The following is a 16,828-nucleotide window of genomic DNA, read 5'->3' on the forward strand; positions in this document are numbered from 1 at the left end:
TCAATATATTATGAATTTATTCTATAGTTTCAAAGGTCTTTTATACAAAAATGTTTTTTGGTAAAAAGAATCATTTGCTCTTCATTTGAAATGTACAAGTTTTTTCAAGTGTTTGTACAATAGAATGTCCATATATAATATGATAAAGTCTGTACATTAGCAATACAATGTCATTTATTATACATAATCCATGTGGTTTAGGTGAACAATAATATACAAATTCTCTAGGTGTATGAACAACAGTTTGTGTATAGCATGACAAGATTTATATGTTAATAATGCAATGTCCATTCATTATACATAGTTTATGTGGTTTAGTTGAATAATAATGCACAAGTTTCCTAGGTGTACAAACAACAGAATGTCCATATATAACATGACAATATCCATATATTAATAACACAATATATTGCATGCGCATGATGTTATTTTTTCAAATGAGGGTCAAATAAATATTTTCACTAGAAGACATATCTTTGGCCTACAAAATAAATTCGAAATGTATTAGACTTTACATGCTAAAATGTATTATACTTTACATGCTAATTTCTTTGACATGGCTAGGGTGTACTTTACCAGACCTGTGCAATAGTTGATCACACCACTGAGGTCCTGTTTGGTTAGGAGGAGGGGAGGGAAAAATTTTAAAATTTTCCCTCCCTTCCCCTCCAAAGCCTCCCCTCCAAATTAGGGGGGAGCTCCCCTCCCCTCCCTCTCCCTTTCCTCCTCTCCCCTCACCTCCCATTCCCTCCCCTCGAATCAAACAGACCCTAAAGCTTATTGTTACATCTCATGTTGAAAGGATTTATGGAGGGTTCTGACTATATAAGTCGATGTACTACATACCTTTTCAGGTTAATCTTTTGAAAAGAGAATAATGACTTTATAACAAAATGTTATCAAAGCCAAACACGAGTTTGTCTAGTCAATGATCTCTTTGGTGGGCCACTTGTGACACAGAGCTATTACATCCTATACCAGAGAAACTTGAAAAGGATTTCTGCTATATAAGTGAGTGCATTGCTTGTCCCATTGGGTTAATTTTTTTAAGAAAAAATAATAACCTCGTGACATTATGCTATTTTTCCCACCCTGATGTAATTGTTGTCTTCCATTTGCTGTGCCTTTATTCTTGTTTCCCCATTGTACATTTTTGAAACTCTTTGATTATCTGAGTTAAAGATATTCCACTTTTACTTAAAAAAAAAAATCTTTGACATGGGGCCTTAGGTGCCAATATCCTTTTTGTATTTATATCTCTTGTATGTGTGAGTGATTTTTTTTAAATTGTTACTTTTTTAGTTTTTATTTTTACTTATTTGATGGGTATTACTATTAATTAATTTTAGAATTAAAAGGAACCAAAGATTTGCGTAATCTCCATGCATTCGACAAAATCTCAACTCCAAAACTTCGAAAATATTTTTCTAAACGAAGGGGAATTATTATTATTATTTTGTTTTTGCGGTGTAAAATCTAGCTGTACGGCAACCACTTCAATTCAGCGGATAACCAGACACGTGCGATTATTGCCATCTCTTTCGAGCCAAGATCAAGACGAAATATGTATTTAATTATTTATTTTATTTTCTTTTGATCCAATCGTCGTCCTCGTGCCCGCGCACGATTTCACAGAAAAGCATATGCTTGTATCTGCAGAATTGCAGGAGTACACTCATCGTTCACAATTAAGCAACGACGTCGCTTTCGAGCGGTCCCCATACAACCCACCAACCACACTTTCTCGTGCCTACCTCATTTTGTAGTTAACCCACGCTTTTCGCTGTTCTTCAAAAAGCAATGGTCTTGTTGAAGTATTCAGCTATCCCGAATCCTTCCTCCACCCTTCTAATTCCCTCACCACCTTTCATTTTCTTTCCAATATTCTCCAGTCCTTGTATCCCCAAAATTTTCTCCTTTTCCTCTTCTTTATGATATAAATTTCCCTGCCTTTTCATTTCTCTGTTTGGTATTTTTGGGGATTCTTTCGACGGTCTTATTCAAGCTTTAGACACGATGGGGATTGCGACTGTAGGAAGACCCCACCTAAGAAGTTGTTCTGCGGCACTGGTGCTCCGCTTCGAAGCATCGTCGTTGTCCCCGAAGCTAGGGTTTTTGGGCTTTCAAAATGCCGATTCTGTGGTCAAGTTGAGATCGAGAGACTTGCTGCAAATCAAGGCCGTAGAGGGGTCGAAGAGCGCGAGTGTTAATGGGATGAGTGTCGACGGTGATGACAAGAACCCAGCGGATTTGAACGAAATTATGAGGAATGGGAGTGCCGGTAAAAAGGGTAATTTTTCAATTTGACTTTGATCTGTTTATGAAGATTTTGTATTTTTGTTATTTTATACATATTATTGAAGAATTGACTGTGGAGGTCACAATGCTGGGGGGTGGCTTAAAGAGTTATAATATTTTTATTATGTCATTTGTTTCTTGTTCACTCGATGCGTGAAAATTTTGGTTAACATGGCAAGACTTTAGCTCAAGAATACAGTTTTCTTCGCAATCACATTGCTACGTAAACGTTGGCTTGTGGGTTTAAGTGTAAAGTCAAAAGGAACTCAATTGAGGAACTGACTTTTGCATGGTTTTGTTTTGACTTGACAAAGTCATGCCCTTAGGATTCTGGCACATGTTGACCGAAAAGGATATGTAAAAGTAACTTTGACTGTTTAAGCTCACTATCTGTGCCATTCTAATATGTTTTTCAATTTCAGGGAGACATCTCGAACAATTATCTATTCTTGGAAACTCAACAAATATTCTCTGGCACAAATGCTCGGTTGAAAAAGTCGATAGACAGAAGTTACTTGATCAGAAGGGATGTGTAATATGGATCACTGGTCTTAGTGGTTCTGGTCAGTAGTCTGTTGATTCTGTTATTTTTATTCTTTTATTTTTGTTTCTATTTCACCTTCGTTTGAAATAATTCCAAGTTAGTCTCATTCTGTCTGACAAATTGACAAGTGTCCTTTATTGACTTGTTGAGAGTGCATTAAATTATTCCTTTTGTCCCTGAAAGATCACTAATCACGTACTAACATCTTTTGGCCCTTCATATATAACCCTGTCAATTTATTCCTCTTATAGTTTTTTTCAATCGATTTTGTTCCTCTACTTGTAAGAATCATGGTGACTGACTTCTCAATTTTATGCTTCAAAGGGAGAAAAATGATTTGGGAAATATCATTGGAGGACTAAATTGGTAGATATACACTCGCAAGAACCCAATTGAAAAGTCAGTCATGTTTCGAAGATGAAAATAATAATTTACACCAATTATTTAGTTGACTTTAACCTAGCTATAATTCCTGTTGCAACATTTCACTTGACTTTGTTATTGGCAGGCAACTCATCCTCCTTCAGATTGTGAAAGATTTTTCCGTTTTCGTCTGCATCCTTAATTTTGTGATTTCTTTTGGTATTGATGTAAATTGCTTTGTTATGCCCATGTATTCATTGGCACTGTGTTATTGAAGGTTCTAAGGAAGTTTTCTGGCTGAAAGAAAAGAACAAGGATTAGCCAGCCCAGCAGTGAGAAGAATTAGACAGTTGTTGATTTGTACTTTCCAGTGTATAATTTTTTTTTTATTGATTCTGTTATCTTTACTTCTTAAGCATGCAAATGCTAACCTATTCTTCCATGTCATCCAGTCTCCCAAGTTGTGTTCTTTGTTGGGTCTGACCTTTACTTGTTTCAAAATTCACAGGAAAGAGCACTGTGGCTTGTGCTCTAAATCAAATTTTGCATCAGAAGGGGAAGTTATCTTACGTTCTTGATGGAGATAATCTCAGGCATGGCTTGAATAAGGACCTTAGTTTTAAAGCTGAAGATCGTGCAGAGAATATAAGGAGAGTTGGTGAGTCATATCTATCTAATTGTTTAGCTACTTGTGGTGATGCCACAGAATCACTTTGTAACAATTGGCAAGTTACCTGATTGTTGAGTGCCTGACTGCACATATGAATGTTGACTGTACATGTGTGGCAAGGTGTGTTTTTCAATGAATTATGGGCTTAAAGAAAGATTTCTTATGCAAACATGAATTCTCTTTTGCTTCTTGTTCCATCCAGGTGAGGTAGCAAAGCTATTTGCAGATGCTGGAGTCATCTGCATTGCAAGCTTGATTTCTCCCTTCAGGAGAGATCGGGATGCATGCCGTGCACTTTTGCCAGTTGGAGATTTTATCGAGGTCACTACTTGACTTGTTATTAATTTTAATATGTTTTATGAATTCAAAGAAAATTGGCCTATGATTTGTTACATTACTTGCATAACATAGATGTGACAGGTTTTCATGGATGTGCCACTACAAATATGTGAAGAAAGAGATCCCAAGGGCCTTTATAAACTTGCACGAGCAGGAAAGATCAAAGGTATCTTTCAATGCTAGTCTAGTAACTGATGCTCAAACCAATCTTTCCACCATACTAACCTTTTAATGTCCCCACCAGTTTTTACTATAGAGGCATTTTCTTTTGCTGCTTTTGTTTAGAATTCTCGCATTAATACTGATGCAAAAATTTTCAGGCTTTACTGGGATTGATGATCCGTACGAGGCCCCATTGAATTCTGAGGTATGAATGCTGTTTAAACCCTCAACATCGTTAATGGACTTATGGCACATGTAGACACAACAATATATTCATTAAAAAGAAAAAAGCTCCCTTGGGTTGGCCTAGCTTTCTAAAGCAGCTTTTGATCATATCAAGACATAAAGGCCTATGTTGGAACTAAATCCTACTCAAAGCACTTCCCTAGGAAATGAAAAGGTCAATAAGGCTATTGTTGCTAGATAATCTTTTAATAAGGATATTACAGACATTAAAAAGAGAGAAGAGAAAAGTGAACCTCTGGTATCTTTTACAGCTTAAATAGATCACTGTGGTATCCCTAGTGAATCTCTTTCTGGAAAAGTTTTTGGGGTTAATTTGGCTCAAATTGGTACGTGAATTCAATCTTCATTTCCAAAGGAAACTTTAATACTCCTCCCAGACCTTTTTAGAAGAAACAAATAACTAAATTACACGGATCAAAGAGTACATCTGACATCAATAAATATGTATGAGATTTATTTTTTCTCCAAAAATGTTCGTATTGATTGTTTGACATGGTGGCTTGGTATTTAGTAAACCAAGGGTAACTGTTTCCTTTAACGAGGGTAAAAAAAGAAATTTTTAATAAATTCACAAGACCATGAATATTGTTTCTTATAAAGGGGACCAAAGGGAGTAGTATCATTGAATGAAAGCTTATTGGTAATACCTAGTGAAGTTTAATATTTTATCTTTGAAGATTCCTTGTTAGAATGAGAGCTATCCTTGTTGAAAAGATATTTTTTGCGTGTTTTATTCATCAGATAGTGCTAAAATGTGGAGATCCGTGTTCTTCCCCTATTGAGATGGGTGAAAAAGTGGCCTTGTATTTGGAAGAGAAAGGTTACCTACAAGCCCAATAATGGCGTCTTCTTTCTCTGCTACTAAAATCTTCTGAACTCTCTCTGCTTTGCTTTAGCACCATATTCTGCGTCTTCTGCCTCAATGATGAAGTAACAAGTTTACTGGCAAATTACTCTGATTTCTCTCAATGTTTGGTTATATTACTCTTGATACCTTCAAGAATTTGCTCAATGCTCAGACTTGTTGATATATTATTGCAAAAATTGCCCCTTCATTCTTTTTAATCAATGATTTTTTGTGCGTCAATGAAGAGGTGTCAAATGTAGTTTAGTCAAATTTCACGAGAAGTCAATGTAATTTGTTTTGAAAGGAGCCTTCTGGCAGTGTATATAGACTTGGCCAAATCCTTTATGTGAATATCTGGGACCTTGTATGATTGTATCCGTTATAAAATGAAATGACTCTATTTATTGAGTTTGATCATGTAAGTTTGTACAATGTATTATGAATTTATTATTTGTTTAGCATAAATGTATTCAATTCATTTATATAATAAAATAATAGATTTATTTATTTTTTCACCAAAAAATGCTTTTAAGTATATCATGTATGAAGCCAGCATTTCGTTAAAAATAAGACTCATGCGGAATTTAAGAAATTGATAGGGATTATTAATTATTAAGGGTTTATGAGAAATATGATCACGTAGCTAGTTAAAATTTTTATATTATATATAAATGTTACTTAATTCTCTTAATAACAATTGCATTTTTGTCAAACGTAACAATTGCGTTCCATGTAAGCAAACGTGACTTGTTGCATACTGATGCAGTGATGCTACCGAGGCATCTATGTGAATTTATATGTATCAATTCTATAATTTTTATGATTCTTTGTCCTGCACTTAGGATATTAATTATATTTCTTAAATATTATTTCTATTTAATTTCACTAACTATAAAAGATAACGTAATGTAATTTTAATTCTTTTCATTTAAATAGAGGCAAAATAAGACCTTTATTTTATTTTCAGATGAAGCTAATAACCCGACCACTTTCATTAATTATGATAAGATAATTAGAGGTGTCTTGTAATAAAAATTAGAGAGAGTACTATTTATAAACTACATAAATAGTATGATTTATATTAGGTGTAATGTTACACACGCATTATTTTTATTTCTATTGTTTCAAATTTTCTTACTATTTAATTTTAAATGTTTTACTTAATTTTGAAGAAATTAATAAACATAGTTTAAAATGAAGAAAATATAAATTATTTGAGCCTAGCTGAAGTGGCAATAGTACAGTAAGATGAAAGTAAAGACTAGTTTAAATATAAATTAAGATTTTAAGTTTTGAATGAATGAAAAGAAAAAAATCTTCAAAAAAGTTATTCCTAATTAAACCGATAATATTCAAGTTTAACTCAGTTAAAGACTTATATCAAGGGGGAAAAAAAAGCAAATAAGGGTTGAGAAACTCACATATTGGGCAAAGTATTGTATCTTTATTTGGGTAGAAGAAAGGATTAAAAATATTATAAAAAGAAGAAGAAGAAGAAATGATTTAAAAAATGTGATGATGTTTTTTTATTTTTTTTAAATATAAGAAATAAGGTCCTCGATAACAATAGAAAATATCTTCCCAAAATAATGTGATGAGACATTTTTAATTGCCCAAGAATTCATTCTTAGCACAAGACTATACATCTGGCTATTAAATTAATTATACCTCTCAATTCGTGAAAAAAGATTTTTGAACTCCCATGATTATAAGTAGTATTAGGATATATTATTTATGAATATTTATTTTGTATAGAATTGTTATATCCTAACACCTTCTCAAACTCAAAATACTCTTGAGTTTTATAAGTACTTATATTGGATTAAAGAATCTAACCAAAATTTTGGAGTGATTCTTGGATCACTAGATGGAAAACCAGGGACTGAAGAAGTAAGGTACAACTTGAACATACTAGCTTTTCTCAATCTCTAGCAAACTTAAGAATGATTCTTGGAAGTATAAATTATTGGGTAAAATCTCAAATTAAACCATCATAAAAGCAAAATAAAGAGTGAGGGCTTGAACTTTTCTACACAAAACAAAGCGCTAGCCTAGAGAAATTATAAAAACTTAATTAACCAGGTTCTAATACAATGAAAAAAATCAAAAGAGAAATAAAGGAGATTGAAAGAAGTGACGTGTCTTATTAATACAAAGAGTTTGTAATATATAAATAAATTTAATAGTAACTAATGAATATCTTAATAAAATTTAATGTATACAAATATTTTTTAAATATAAATAAAATAAATTTTCATAAATAATATACCGTAAGAAATACTAACTAGTAAATCTAATCAACGGTGTTGTTTTCAAGAGATTAGTAAATGTACGCTTACGGAATCAGTTTCAGACTGCATGACCAAAAAAGAAGATCATTTCTGAGAGTTTGAAGCTACATATGAATGGCCAGATTAGAGCCTAAAACACAATGATGCAAAACCTCAAGATTTCACATCTCTAAGTTTGAACTCAACAGGAAAAACGAAGAAAATGAGGGAAATCAGCAGAAGCAGAAGCTGATTATTTTCTTAGCGGGTTCACCTTCTTATTCTGAGTGCTAGAATACAAGACAGAACAGAGGCAATAACATCGACTACCATACATTTCAAGTCTAGCATGATTCTGGAGAAGCGCATTTCTTGAAGCTCCCAAATCGTTGAAACGCCGAACCAAATTCCATCTTTAACCACTTTAAACAAATCCATAACATATGCGAAGCTTGGAAAACTCATTTGCCTTGAAATTAAGAGCTTGCCGCTTGTTGAGATGCAGAGCCGCTGAGTTACAGATGAAGAAGAATCGAATCGCCAAAAATGGAATATCAAATTTGGGTGTGATCCAAACTAAAACGTCCGCTGATGAATATTCCCGGAAACAATACTTTTCTTTCATCTTTTTAATTCATTTGTAAATCATTTTAAGAATAAATTTTTACTTTTGGAGGGTCCGATCTGGACAATGAACGAAAAGAGATTGATTCTCTTTGATTTTGTTCCCAATCAATATCTACAATGATACTTAATTTAGCAGGCCGTGGTGTGCGTGAAAAAAAAAATAAATTAAAATATACATTTTATATAAAATCAGAGTACCCTATTATCAGGTCCCACATCGAAGGGACTTGGAGAGGGTCCTGACTATATAAATAGGTGCGCTGCACGCCCAAATAGGTTAGCCTTTTGGGGAGAAAGTAATGGCCTCTTGATAAAATGGTATCAGAGCCAGACCCGAGTTCCGTGATCGAGGCATCACGGATTGGTCAGGAAAGTTGTCAGGTCCCACATCGGTGGAGAGGGTCCTGACTATATAAGTAGGTGCGCTGCATGTCCTAATAGTTAGCCTTTTAGGGAGAGAATAATAGCCCCGTATGCACACTTTAGCTAAAAAAATTCAACCCATAGTATTCATATTTCTATTAATTTTATATTTTATTTAATTTTTGCAACAAGGATTCCTTAGCTGTCACTGTAGAGGGGGGTTTGGGTCCTGCGACTGTGTATAATATGTTGGTGGCCATCATGTTGGTCAATAATTTATTCCCTATATATAATTAGGGCATTAAAACCATATTAAAATTTGGCAACACCTTCATTAGGTATGCTTAAAAAATGTATAAATCTCATCTTTTTTTTTTTAAAGTAATCAAATATTGTTGGAGTGTTTGATTCTGCCTGTCTCTCATCTCTATCAATGCAGGATTCATATCATGATTTCAAGAAAATTCCAAAACCATACACAATTAGTAGTCAAATACTTTAGATGATATATTCTTTAAGACAAATTTCAAATTCTTCACATGTGTAGTAGTCAAATACTTTAGATGATATTTTGTAGAAAATATATATGTGTATTCTAAAATGTATAAAATTTATTAGTAGAGATAATGAAACTTTTAATCCCTTACATTTGTCTTAATTATGAATTTGGTGCTTGAAATTTAATCTTCATTGATCAAGCTTCATTACCATATACAATTAGTCCTTATGGTCTAATGGGAAAATAATACCATAAGAGTAAATTATGTATGATTATGAAACTTTAGAGATAAGGTTGGTAAAGATTAAATTTCAATGATTAAATTCACAATTAAAGAAAATTTGTAGGACCAAAAGTTTTATCATCCCTCATTAATAATTTTGGCAATATTTTTATTTTTTATTTTTGCTCATGTGTCCTCCCGTTGGAAACAATTTTATTTAAGGCACGGTCGGACACTAAATATGGATACACCTCTCAACAAGTTTAACAATATTTAATTTCATAAATGTGGGTATCCTCATATGAGAGACAATTATTCTCTTGCTTTGCGACATGATTCTGTGGAAGCGTATGAATTGAACCTAGCCATTTGAATAAATTGCTTTCACCAATTAGTGGGTTTGCTTTGCTCTCAAGGTCTGACAGAGAAATTGGCAGGCTAGGCACCTTTATAACATCAATGCTGTGAATGTAAAAAAGTACCTATGATACTAACACATGAAGAAGCCAGGTAGTATAATGCAATTGTCAGGAAGCTTCCTATGCAGTACTACCCATACTATCTGTTAATAGTATGTTTGGAACAGCAGAGTAACATACCTACACCTAAACTTGAACTCTCTTAAGAAGTGAAAAGCACATTTAGATCCAATCTCATTTTTTTTTTCCATTCAGACGAGGAGATAAAATAGCGCAAGACGGTCTAGCTAGTAGTCCTAAACTACTAATAGTCTAATACGAACCATAAATGGGTGTGCAGGTGATAGGTCTCTCCGATCAGTCCATCCAAGCCTAACCTTCATGTTTATGCTAGATGACAATTCCAAATTGCCATTATTACCCATTTCTTTGTCCCAGTTAAGCATACAGGGTAGTTAGGTGGTTTTTTTTTTTTTAATCAAAGCTCCAAATTTTAACAATGCCCAAATCTAAAAATCAAGTCACCAACAATTCCCTCGTAAATCTCCGAGCCAGACAGATCTGAACATTTACAAATTGTCCCACATACCACCTCAAGTGCAGCAGTTTTAATGAGTGAGTATTCAGTCTAGTTCATTGGTGATAGGCTAATTACAGGATCAAAATTGTACAGAGAAAGTTCCTTAGAAAAATGGGGTAGAATATGGGGCAAGTCCCTTTTAAACTTCTTAAAGCAAATCTTGTCTTCTTTCAAACTGGACATTCACATTACCATGAAGGAAAAAAACATGCCTATTTAGCCATGGTCAACTAAAAGTACCATAATCTTTTCGATAGAAATCTACAAGCAAGAAGCCACTGATCTTCATGAAACAAAGCAATTCCACTGGTTCAATTTCTTTGATGATGTTGTAGACAGGCATTCCTGCCTAATAGCCCCTAGTATATCAACCGAGATTTTTTTGGTCCATGAAAAAAAAAAAAAATACAGCAGCTAAGTGAGAAATGTGATCCTGCTCGGAATCCCAGGTTTCCCATCGATCCAACAGTTTGTTGCTCATGACAATTGTGTTCTCCAAGCACATACACTTCAAGGTCGCTTGTTGTGGATAGGATTTGAATTGGTTGGAGGTGCCTTCCTTAAACTTGTGTCCACAGATCTCCATGAAGCTTCATGGGGTGTTTCTAAACTATATATACTCGGAGAGAATGAGGAGGAATAAGCTAACAACTTTCTTGGAGAATACTGGTCCATCAGCTCGCTTCTTTCAGCCTCACAGCTTGCTGGAACTTTAGAACACCTAATGATATGTATGAGAATCAATATAAAGAAAGCCACTCGTTGAGTGGTATCCATGGCAGATTGGCTTAAACTAAAAGTGGAGCAGATAGTCAAGGCATCAGGATTTTGATCTATTCAATGAGAACACTTCCACTAGGCAGATATCTAAAAGATGGAGTATCTTTTGGAGGTTAATGTTTCTTGTGGATATATAGAAAGGTTTTGAGATTGAATCAAGTATCAAAATACTGTGCCTACAGTTATAGTCAGATACTTGTAGTGTGAAAGGTTCAGATTTAGGGAAAAGGAAGGAACAATCTGTACCTTCCATAGATGGATTATTCCACAGGGCACATTTTCTTTGTCGTTTTGTTGGGTTGAACGTGGAATTGAGATTGTCATGTGATCCTTAGTTTTGAATTCTGTACTTTTCTGACATTTCTACAGTCTGTTGATAAAACATGCCACATGTTTTATGTGACAGTCATACGATAGAAGATTTTCCCCCCCTTAAGTTTATGATTGTACTAATTTGATCATTTTGTTGGGTAAATTGTTTTTCAGATGCTTGAAGTACTCATTTTCCCAAGCAGCAATCGCTTTGTTCATATCCTTAATTCAAGCAAATTGTAAAATATGGCTCAAAACCACATCACCGACTGTTTCGGGAAGGTAGGGAAGACAATTTTCTTAAAATAGTAGCACTGCTCCATTAGAACATGTGACCTTACGCGGTATGTGATAGAATTCTATGAAGCATAAGATAATCATAGTGAATAGAGAGTATGATCAAATGGATTCTGAAGGCTTCTTTTCAAAAAACGGAGGCTGTTCTTCGAAGGTTTTTACTGCCTTCGAAATAAATTCAAATCAAAATTGCATGCGGCTACAGGGAATTGAATATTGTTTTCTACTGAGAAAAACACATGGCCTGTCTCTGCAAGAATAAACATGATTTTATTACTCTTTCGAAGAATATTCCAACCCTTTTTCTTTTTATATTTTCGAGTTCGAGGAGTTACACAAACTTTGGACAACTTTGCTTCAACTTGATGGATTAGGATCTGAAAACAAAATGATACAAGAAAAAGCGAAAGTTGTATAACTTACTATGGTCCCTTTAAATCTTGTCCTATACAGATACAGGAGGTCACGTCCCCCTCTCATCTCTCTGTTTGTTTTCCCATTTATTATATGTAAAATAATTTTTACAATCTAGCGAGCGCGCGTAAGCATATGCAAAATAGCCAAATAGGCAAAGACTTCTATTAGTAGAAGATTTTCCAAATAATTAAAGAGAGACAGAATTATAGGTTATACAGCCCTGAATTCACAAATTAACCGCATCTCATTTTGTTTCATCTTTATGACAAAATGTTGGAATACCCTCCTTCCAGACAAGACTACTATAACCAAAATTCCTTGCAAAACAAGAAACCAGTTGCTCCTGAATTATCTCTTCAGCAGGAAGTACAAGACCTGTCTCTCTTCTCAAAGATGTGACCTCTTTATCTATAATTCCACAGGGAACTATGTGCTTAAAGTAGGTCAGATCAGGATCGATATTAAATGCCAGCCCATGAGAAGTGATTCCACTTGAAATCCGAACACCAATTGCACCTATCTTCCTTTCCTCAACCCATACTCCTGTCTCGCCAGCTTGTCCAGGGCGAGCTTTTACACCATACAGAGCTGCTAGTTCAATCATAGTTAACTCGAGTTTCTCCACGTAACTTCGAGCGCCGAGTCTGAGTTCACGAAGTGACATAACAGGATATAGAATGGCTTGGCGCGGACCATGAAATGTAATGTCTCCTCCTCTTTGTGTGTAATGAAGCTCAGCTCCTATTTGTTCAAGTTCAGACTGTGGAATTAATAAATTGTGATCTGTTCGTCGTTTGCCAACAGTATATGTAGGTGGATGTTGCAAGGACAGAAGAGTATCACAAATCCTATGAGATTTACGATCCAAGGCCAGCTTTTCTTGCAGTTTTAATGCATCCGAATAGTTGACAATTCCCAGTTTCCAGACCTCGAGACTTCGCAAAATTCTCATCCCTCTGTTGATCATGACATAATTAATTTGAAGTATTGAGAAGAGTTTATATATCAGAGTAACTCAGCACGTCCATCAATCATTTAACAACAGCATTGGTGTATAATCATCAAGTCTACTCACTCCAAAATTAAAAAAGAATGAAGGTCCTCAAAGATTCAAAGCCATAATAATAAGAGAACTTCTCTTGGAACATCAATTTGAACCAACCATTAATTATTATAGCCACAAAAACCCTTTTATACAAAGTATCCTGGCCCCTATAATTGTTTCATTCTTTATCTTTCTATATAACAAAGAAGAAGCTTCAAAGAGATAAACACATAAAGCAAAATTTTTTGATGTTATTAGTGCTATGGTAGGATGAATAAATTTTTGACCATGCTAGTATAAAATCCAAAACAATATACATACCCTTACATCCGTGAAACTCGATGAAATATGTTCCACCCACTACTACATGCTTGGTTTTCACTATAGAAAGTTCTAATCTACTTGCACTATGACTTCAGATGCAAATTTCACCACTGCAATGTCATCAGATCCATTTTCAACTGGATATTAATAACTTCGCACCCCAAACCCCAAAAAAGTGGTCAGCATGGGTACAAGTTGAATCTCAGATCAAGCCTATCGAAATCTTTAGTTGCATATTTTCTTTCATGCAGAAAGACTGATGAGAAGAGCATTTTAATTAGAGTACCAATTCACTAAGATAGCTTGAAATTTCCTGCAGCAGCCAAAAATCTCATTAAGCAGCTAGGAGAGCTCAGCTATCAATTCAACTAACAACACAGCAGGTCATAGACAGTTTTCCGTGGAACTTGCGGAGCTATGACTAGATTGCAAGAATATATACCTATGCAGTCAACAGAACACACAACACACATGGAACGATGTGAGACTTTCCAAAGGAAAGACTAGACACTTAAATGCTACGGGTGTGAAGTTTGATTCAGCTCTTGTAGTTGAGACCACAAACATTTACCAAGTACATAACATCTCAGGGTTTAAATAATCAATAATAGAATAAATGAATAAATAAAAGAAATAAAAGACAACTTAAAAATTCCTCACAAAAACTTAAGAACCTGAAAGTCTTAAAACAGCTTGAAGGATAGCAACGTAAGAAACAAGTTCACAGGTTAAGTATTGGAACCCTAAACAAACACCGTACAAAAACTTTATGCTTTCTCGTTCCAACAACTGCAGCTGTACTCACCAATGCAGAGAAACCACACGGAGAAGCAGAGGTAACAGTGAAAACTGTTGTGGAAAAGCAGAGGACAATGGCAGCAGTGACGGATGCTGCAGATGTCGGCAGTGCTGCAGTGGAGCTCTAGACAAAATCAGTCTGATGTGATTGACAGGGACTGAGGTTTTGTTAAGAAGGGTATTTCTGGATTATTAAAAAAAGCTTGGGCATATTGGTCACTGTGTAATAAGTTTAGAGGGGAGGCTTAGAAAAGTTTTTCCCTCTTCTCCTCCACACTTTTCCAAGCCAAACAAGGGGAAGGGGGAGTAAAATCCCTCCCCTTCCCCTCAAATCACACATTACATAAGAGGACGTTTTCACCTCAGAGAGCCACAGACAATCCTCACCAGTAACTTTGATTCATTTGACTCACAAGCAATGAATGAAAAGATCAAAGGCATAAGAGAATTCTCAAGCACAAGCATTTCGTGTAAGAACATCCAAGACCAAGACTTATCAATCTAATGCAAGTGGTCGAGGATTATCACATGTCTAGCATTTCCCCACTTCATTAAACACAAAAGTAGACACATATATTAACAGCAAAGGAGGTAAGGTTTATTTTAGTGAAAATCAATTGCTTAAATCATTTGTACACATAACAGCATTCATCATAGTCAAATCAACTTAGTTTTCATCAGACAATCACAACATCACCTTAGTGCACTCAATTTACTGTAAAAATAATTTAACCACTAAAGTAGCACTTCACAGAAAAAGCATCCTGAGATTATAATAAGGACTGAAGGGCACCACTTTGACACTCACAAGTTAATAAAATAAAGAGAGTGAATGTCATATGATTCAAAACCTAGTAAAAGCGACAATCATAATGCAATAGCCATGGACTTCAATTATAAGTCTCTCCTTAGAGCAATTTATCAAACACCTGGAGTGTATATTAGACAATACCATACAATAAGCACTAGCCTGAGTCCTTCTCAAAGCCATATTCATGCTTAGAATCAAATCCTAATTCACATTTGCAAACTCGTTAAGGAAAGTGTCCTCCCTCAACCCACATATCATCCCCCAGGATCAAGAACTCAACGAACAACGGTTTTCTTTAAAGATAGAAATGGTTCAAGGTTTCCCTCTTCGGTTCATGCTATGAAGAACAGGGATGGATGGCCCAAAATTTTTCTCTTCGCCACTCTCCCTTCCTAACTCCTGGCTGAATGATTAAAGGACTGAAAGAAAAGAGAGAACGGCTGCTGAATTTCTAGTGGAAGAAATAGCTGAAATCCAAGCAATGGGAGCTGATGTCGGACGAGGAAACAGTGGGTAGATGCCAATGATGAAGAACTTTTGAGAAGGAGAAGGGTGCAGGGGCGAATCTAAAAAATGAAAATAAAGTTAAAAATTTGAAGAAAGCAGCGCTCACCAGTGAAACAAATGGAAGCTGGTGGCGCTGCCCCTCGAAGAGTTGAGAACGTCATTGGATCAGTTTTCAATCGAATAATCTGATATTACTCCTTTTAATTCAAGCTAGTACTGACGATTTGGAGAAGTATATTACTTTACATTGTTGAGTTTTAAAACTACAATTTGAAACGAAAATCCCGACCTAAGCAAGAGGATTTCAGTTCAGATTTTGTTCCTTTGCTGCATTAGAAGTTTCATTTCCGGAGCCCCCCTTGCAATAGGTAAACCATGGGGGAAAAACGGAGGAAGTCATAAATTTAGTGAAAGCCGCACTTACCAGTGAACGAGATGGAAGCTTGGGAAAGCGCCACTTGAGTGTAGAGGAAGGCTGAACTGCGGTGGCTGAGAATTTGAAAGTTGAATAGAGAATGCTGAAGAAACCTGAGAAAAATGAAAATCGAAGTTGAGATACAAATTGTACTCTACATGCGAGGCTTGCACGTCCGGCAAAGAAAAAAAAAATCTATAGAATTCCAGATGCAAATTTCACCACTAAGCTGAACTTGATAGGTTGCTTTATCGGGTTAGCCTCCACACGACATATGCGGTTTTGAAGAAATAATTTTTTTTAAGAAAATGTATTTTTAGTCTAACCAGCTAAAATTGTTGGTAAAGACGAATAGTGACAGAAGCAAGATGATTTATTTATCATTTACAACTTGTAAAAAGAGTGGAATGAAATGGGATTGCTTGAAGATAGACATGAAGATTTGCTATATAAATCAACTTACGATCACCTATGTATAAATAAATCTCTTGACCCTCATTCGGAATTCACTGCCCGCCCTCCATTAATGTTCCATTAGGCTGTTTTTTCTCTCGTCCTCTGGTTTTTCTGCTTATAATAACAAGTCGGAATCGTTCCCATAATTCCACAATTTGACGAAAAAGGGGAAGGAAAGGGAAAGAGAAGAGAAAGAACTCGTTTCCAAATCTCTCT

At 35.1% G+C, this 16,828-nt stretch overlaps 2 protein-coding genes across 10 annotated transcripts; one reads left to right on the top strand and one right to left on the bottom strand.

Annotated features, from left to right (window-relative positions):
- Positions 1 to 1,606: 1,606 nt before the first annotated feature.
- On the top strand, positions 1,607 to 5,886 carry LOC129286723 (adenylyl-sulfate kinase 3-like). The gene is made up of 7 exons (XM_054922730.1): positions 1,607 to 2,290; positions 2,721 to 2,861; positions 3,714 to 3,863; positions 4,078 to 4,196; positions 4,296 to 4,380; positions 4,535 to 4,581; positions 5,364 to 5,886. Exons 1-7 carry the CDS (start codon positions 2,017 to 2,019, stop codon positions 5,460 to 5,462), a joined length of 915 nt encoding a protein of 304 aa, XP_054778705.1. The 5' UTR covers positions 1,607 to 2,016; the 3' UTR covers positions 5,463 to 5,886.
- A 6,501-nt stretch (positions 5,887 to 12,387) lies between these two features.
- Positions 12,388 to 16,764, bottom strand: LOC129285695 (octanoyltransferase LIP2, mitochondrial). Of its 9 annotated transcripts, XM_054921479.1 has the most exons (4): positions 16,626 to 16,764; positions 16,166 to 16,269; positions 13,623 to 13,938; positions 12,388 to 13,212 (listed from the first exon to the last, which is right to left on the bottom strand). In XM_054921479.1, exon 4 carries the CDS (start codon positions 13,206 to 13,208, stop codon positions 12,501 to 12,503), a length of 708 nt encoding a protein of 235 aa, XP_054777454.1. In that variant the 5' UTR covers positions 13,209 to 13,212; positions 13,623 to 13,938; positions 16,166 to 16,269; positions 16,626 to 16,764; the 3' UTR covers positions 12,388 to 12,500. The 9 variants fall into 9 exon arrangements, with proteins under 9 accessions (XP_054777454.1, XP_054777453.1, XP_054777449.1 ...); XM_054921478.1 differs by lacking the exon at positions 13,623 to 13,938; XM_054921474.1 differs by having other exon boundaries at positions 12,388 to 13,938.
- Positions 16,765 to 16,828: the final 64 nt, after the last annotated feature.

The sequence above is a fragment of the Prosopis cineraria genome, unplaced genomic scaffold (assembly GCF_029017545.1).
Source record: "Prosopis cineraria cultivar Desert tree isolate PC_DT_omini unplaced genomic scaffold, ASM2901754v1 PC11, whole genome shotgun sequence".
Lineage (NCBI taxonomy): Eukaryota > Viridiplantae > Streptophyta > Magnoliopsida > Fabales > Fabaceae > Prosopis > Prosopis cineraria.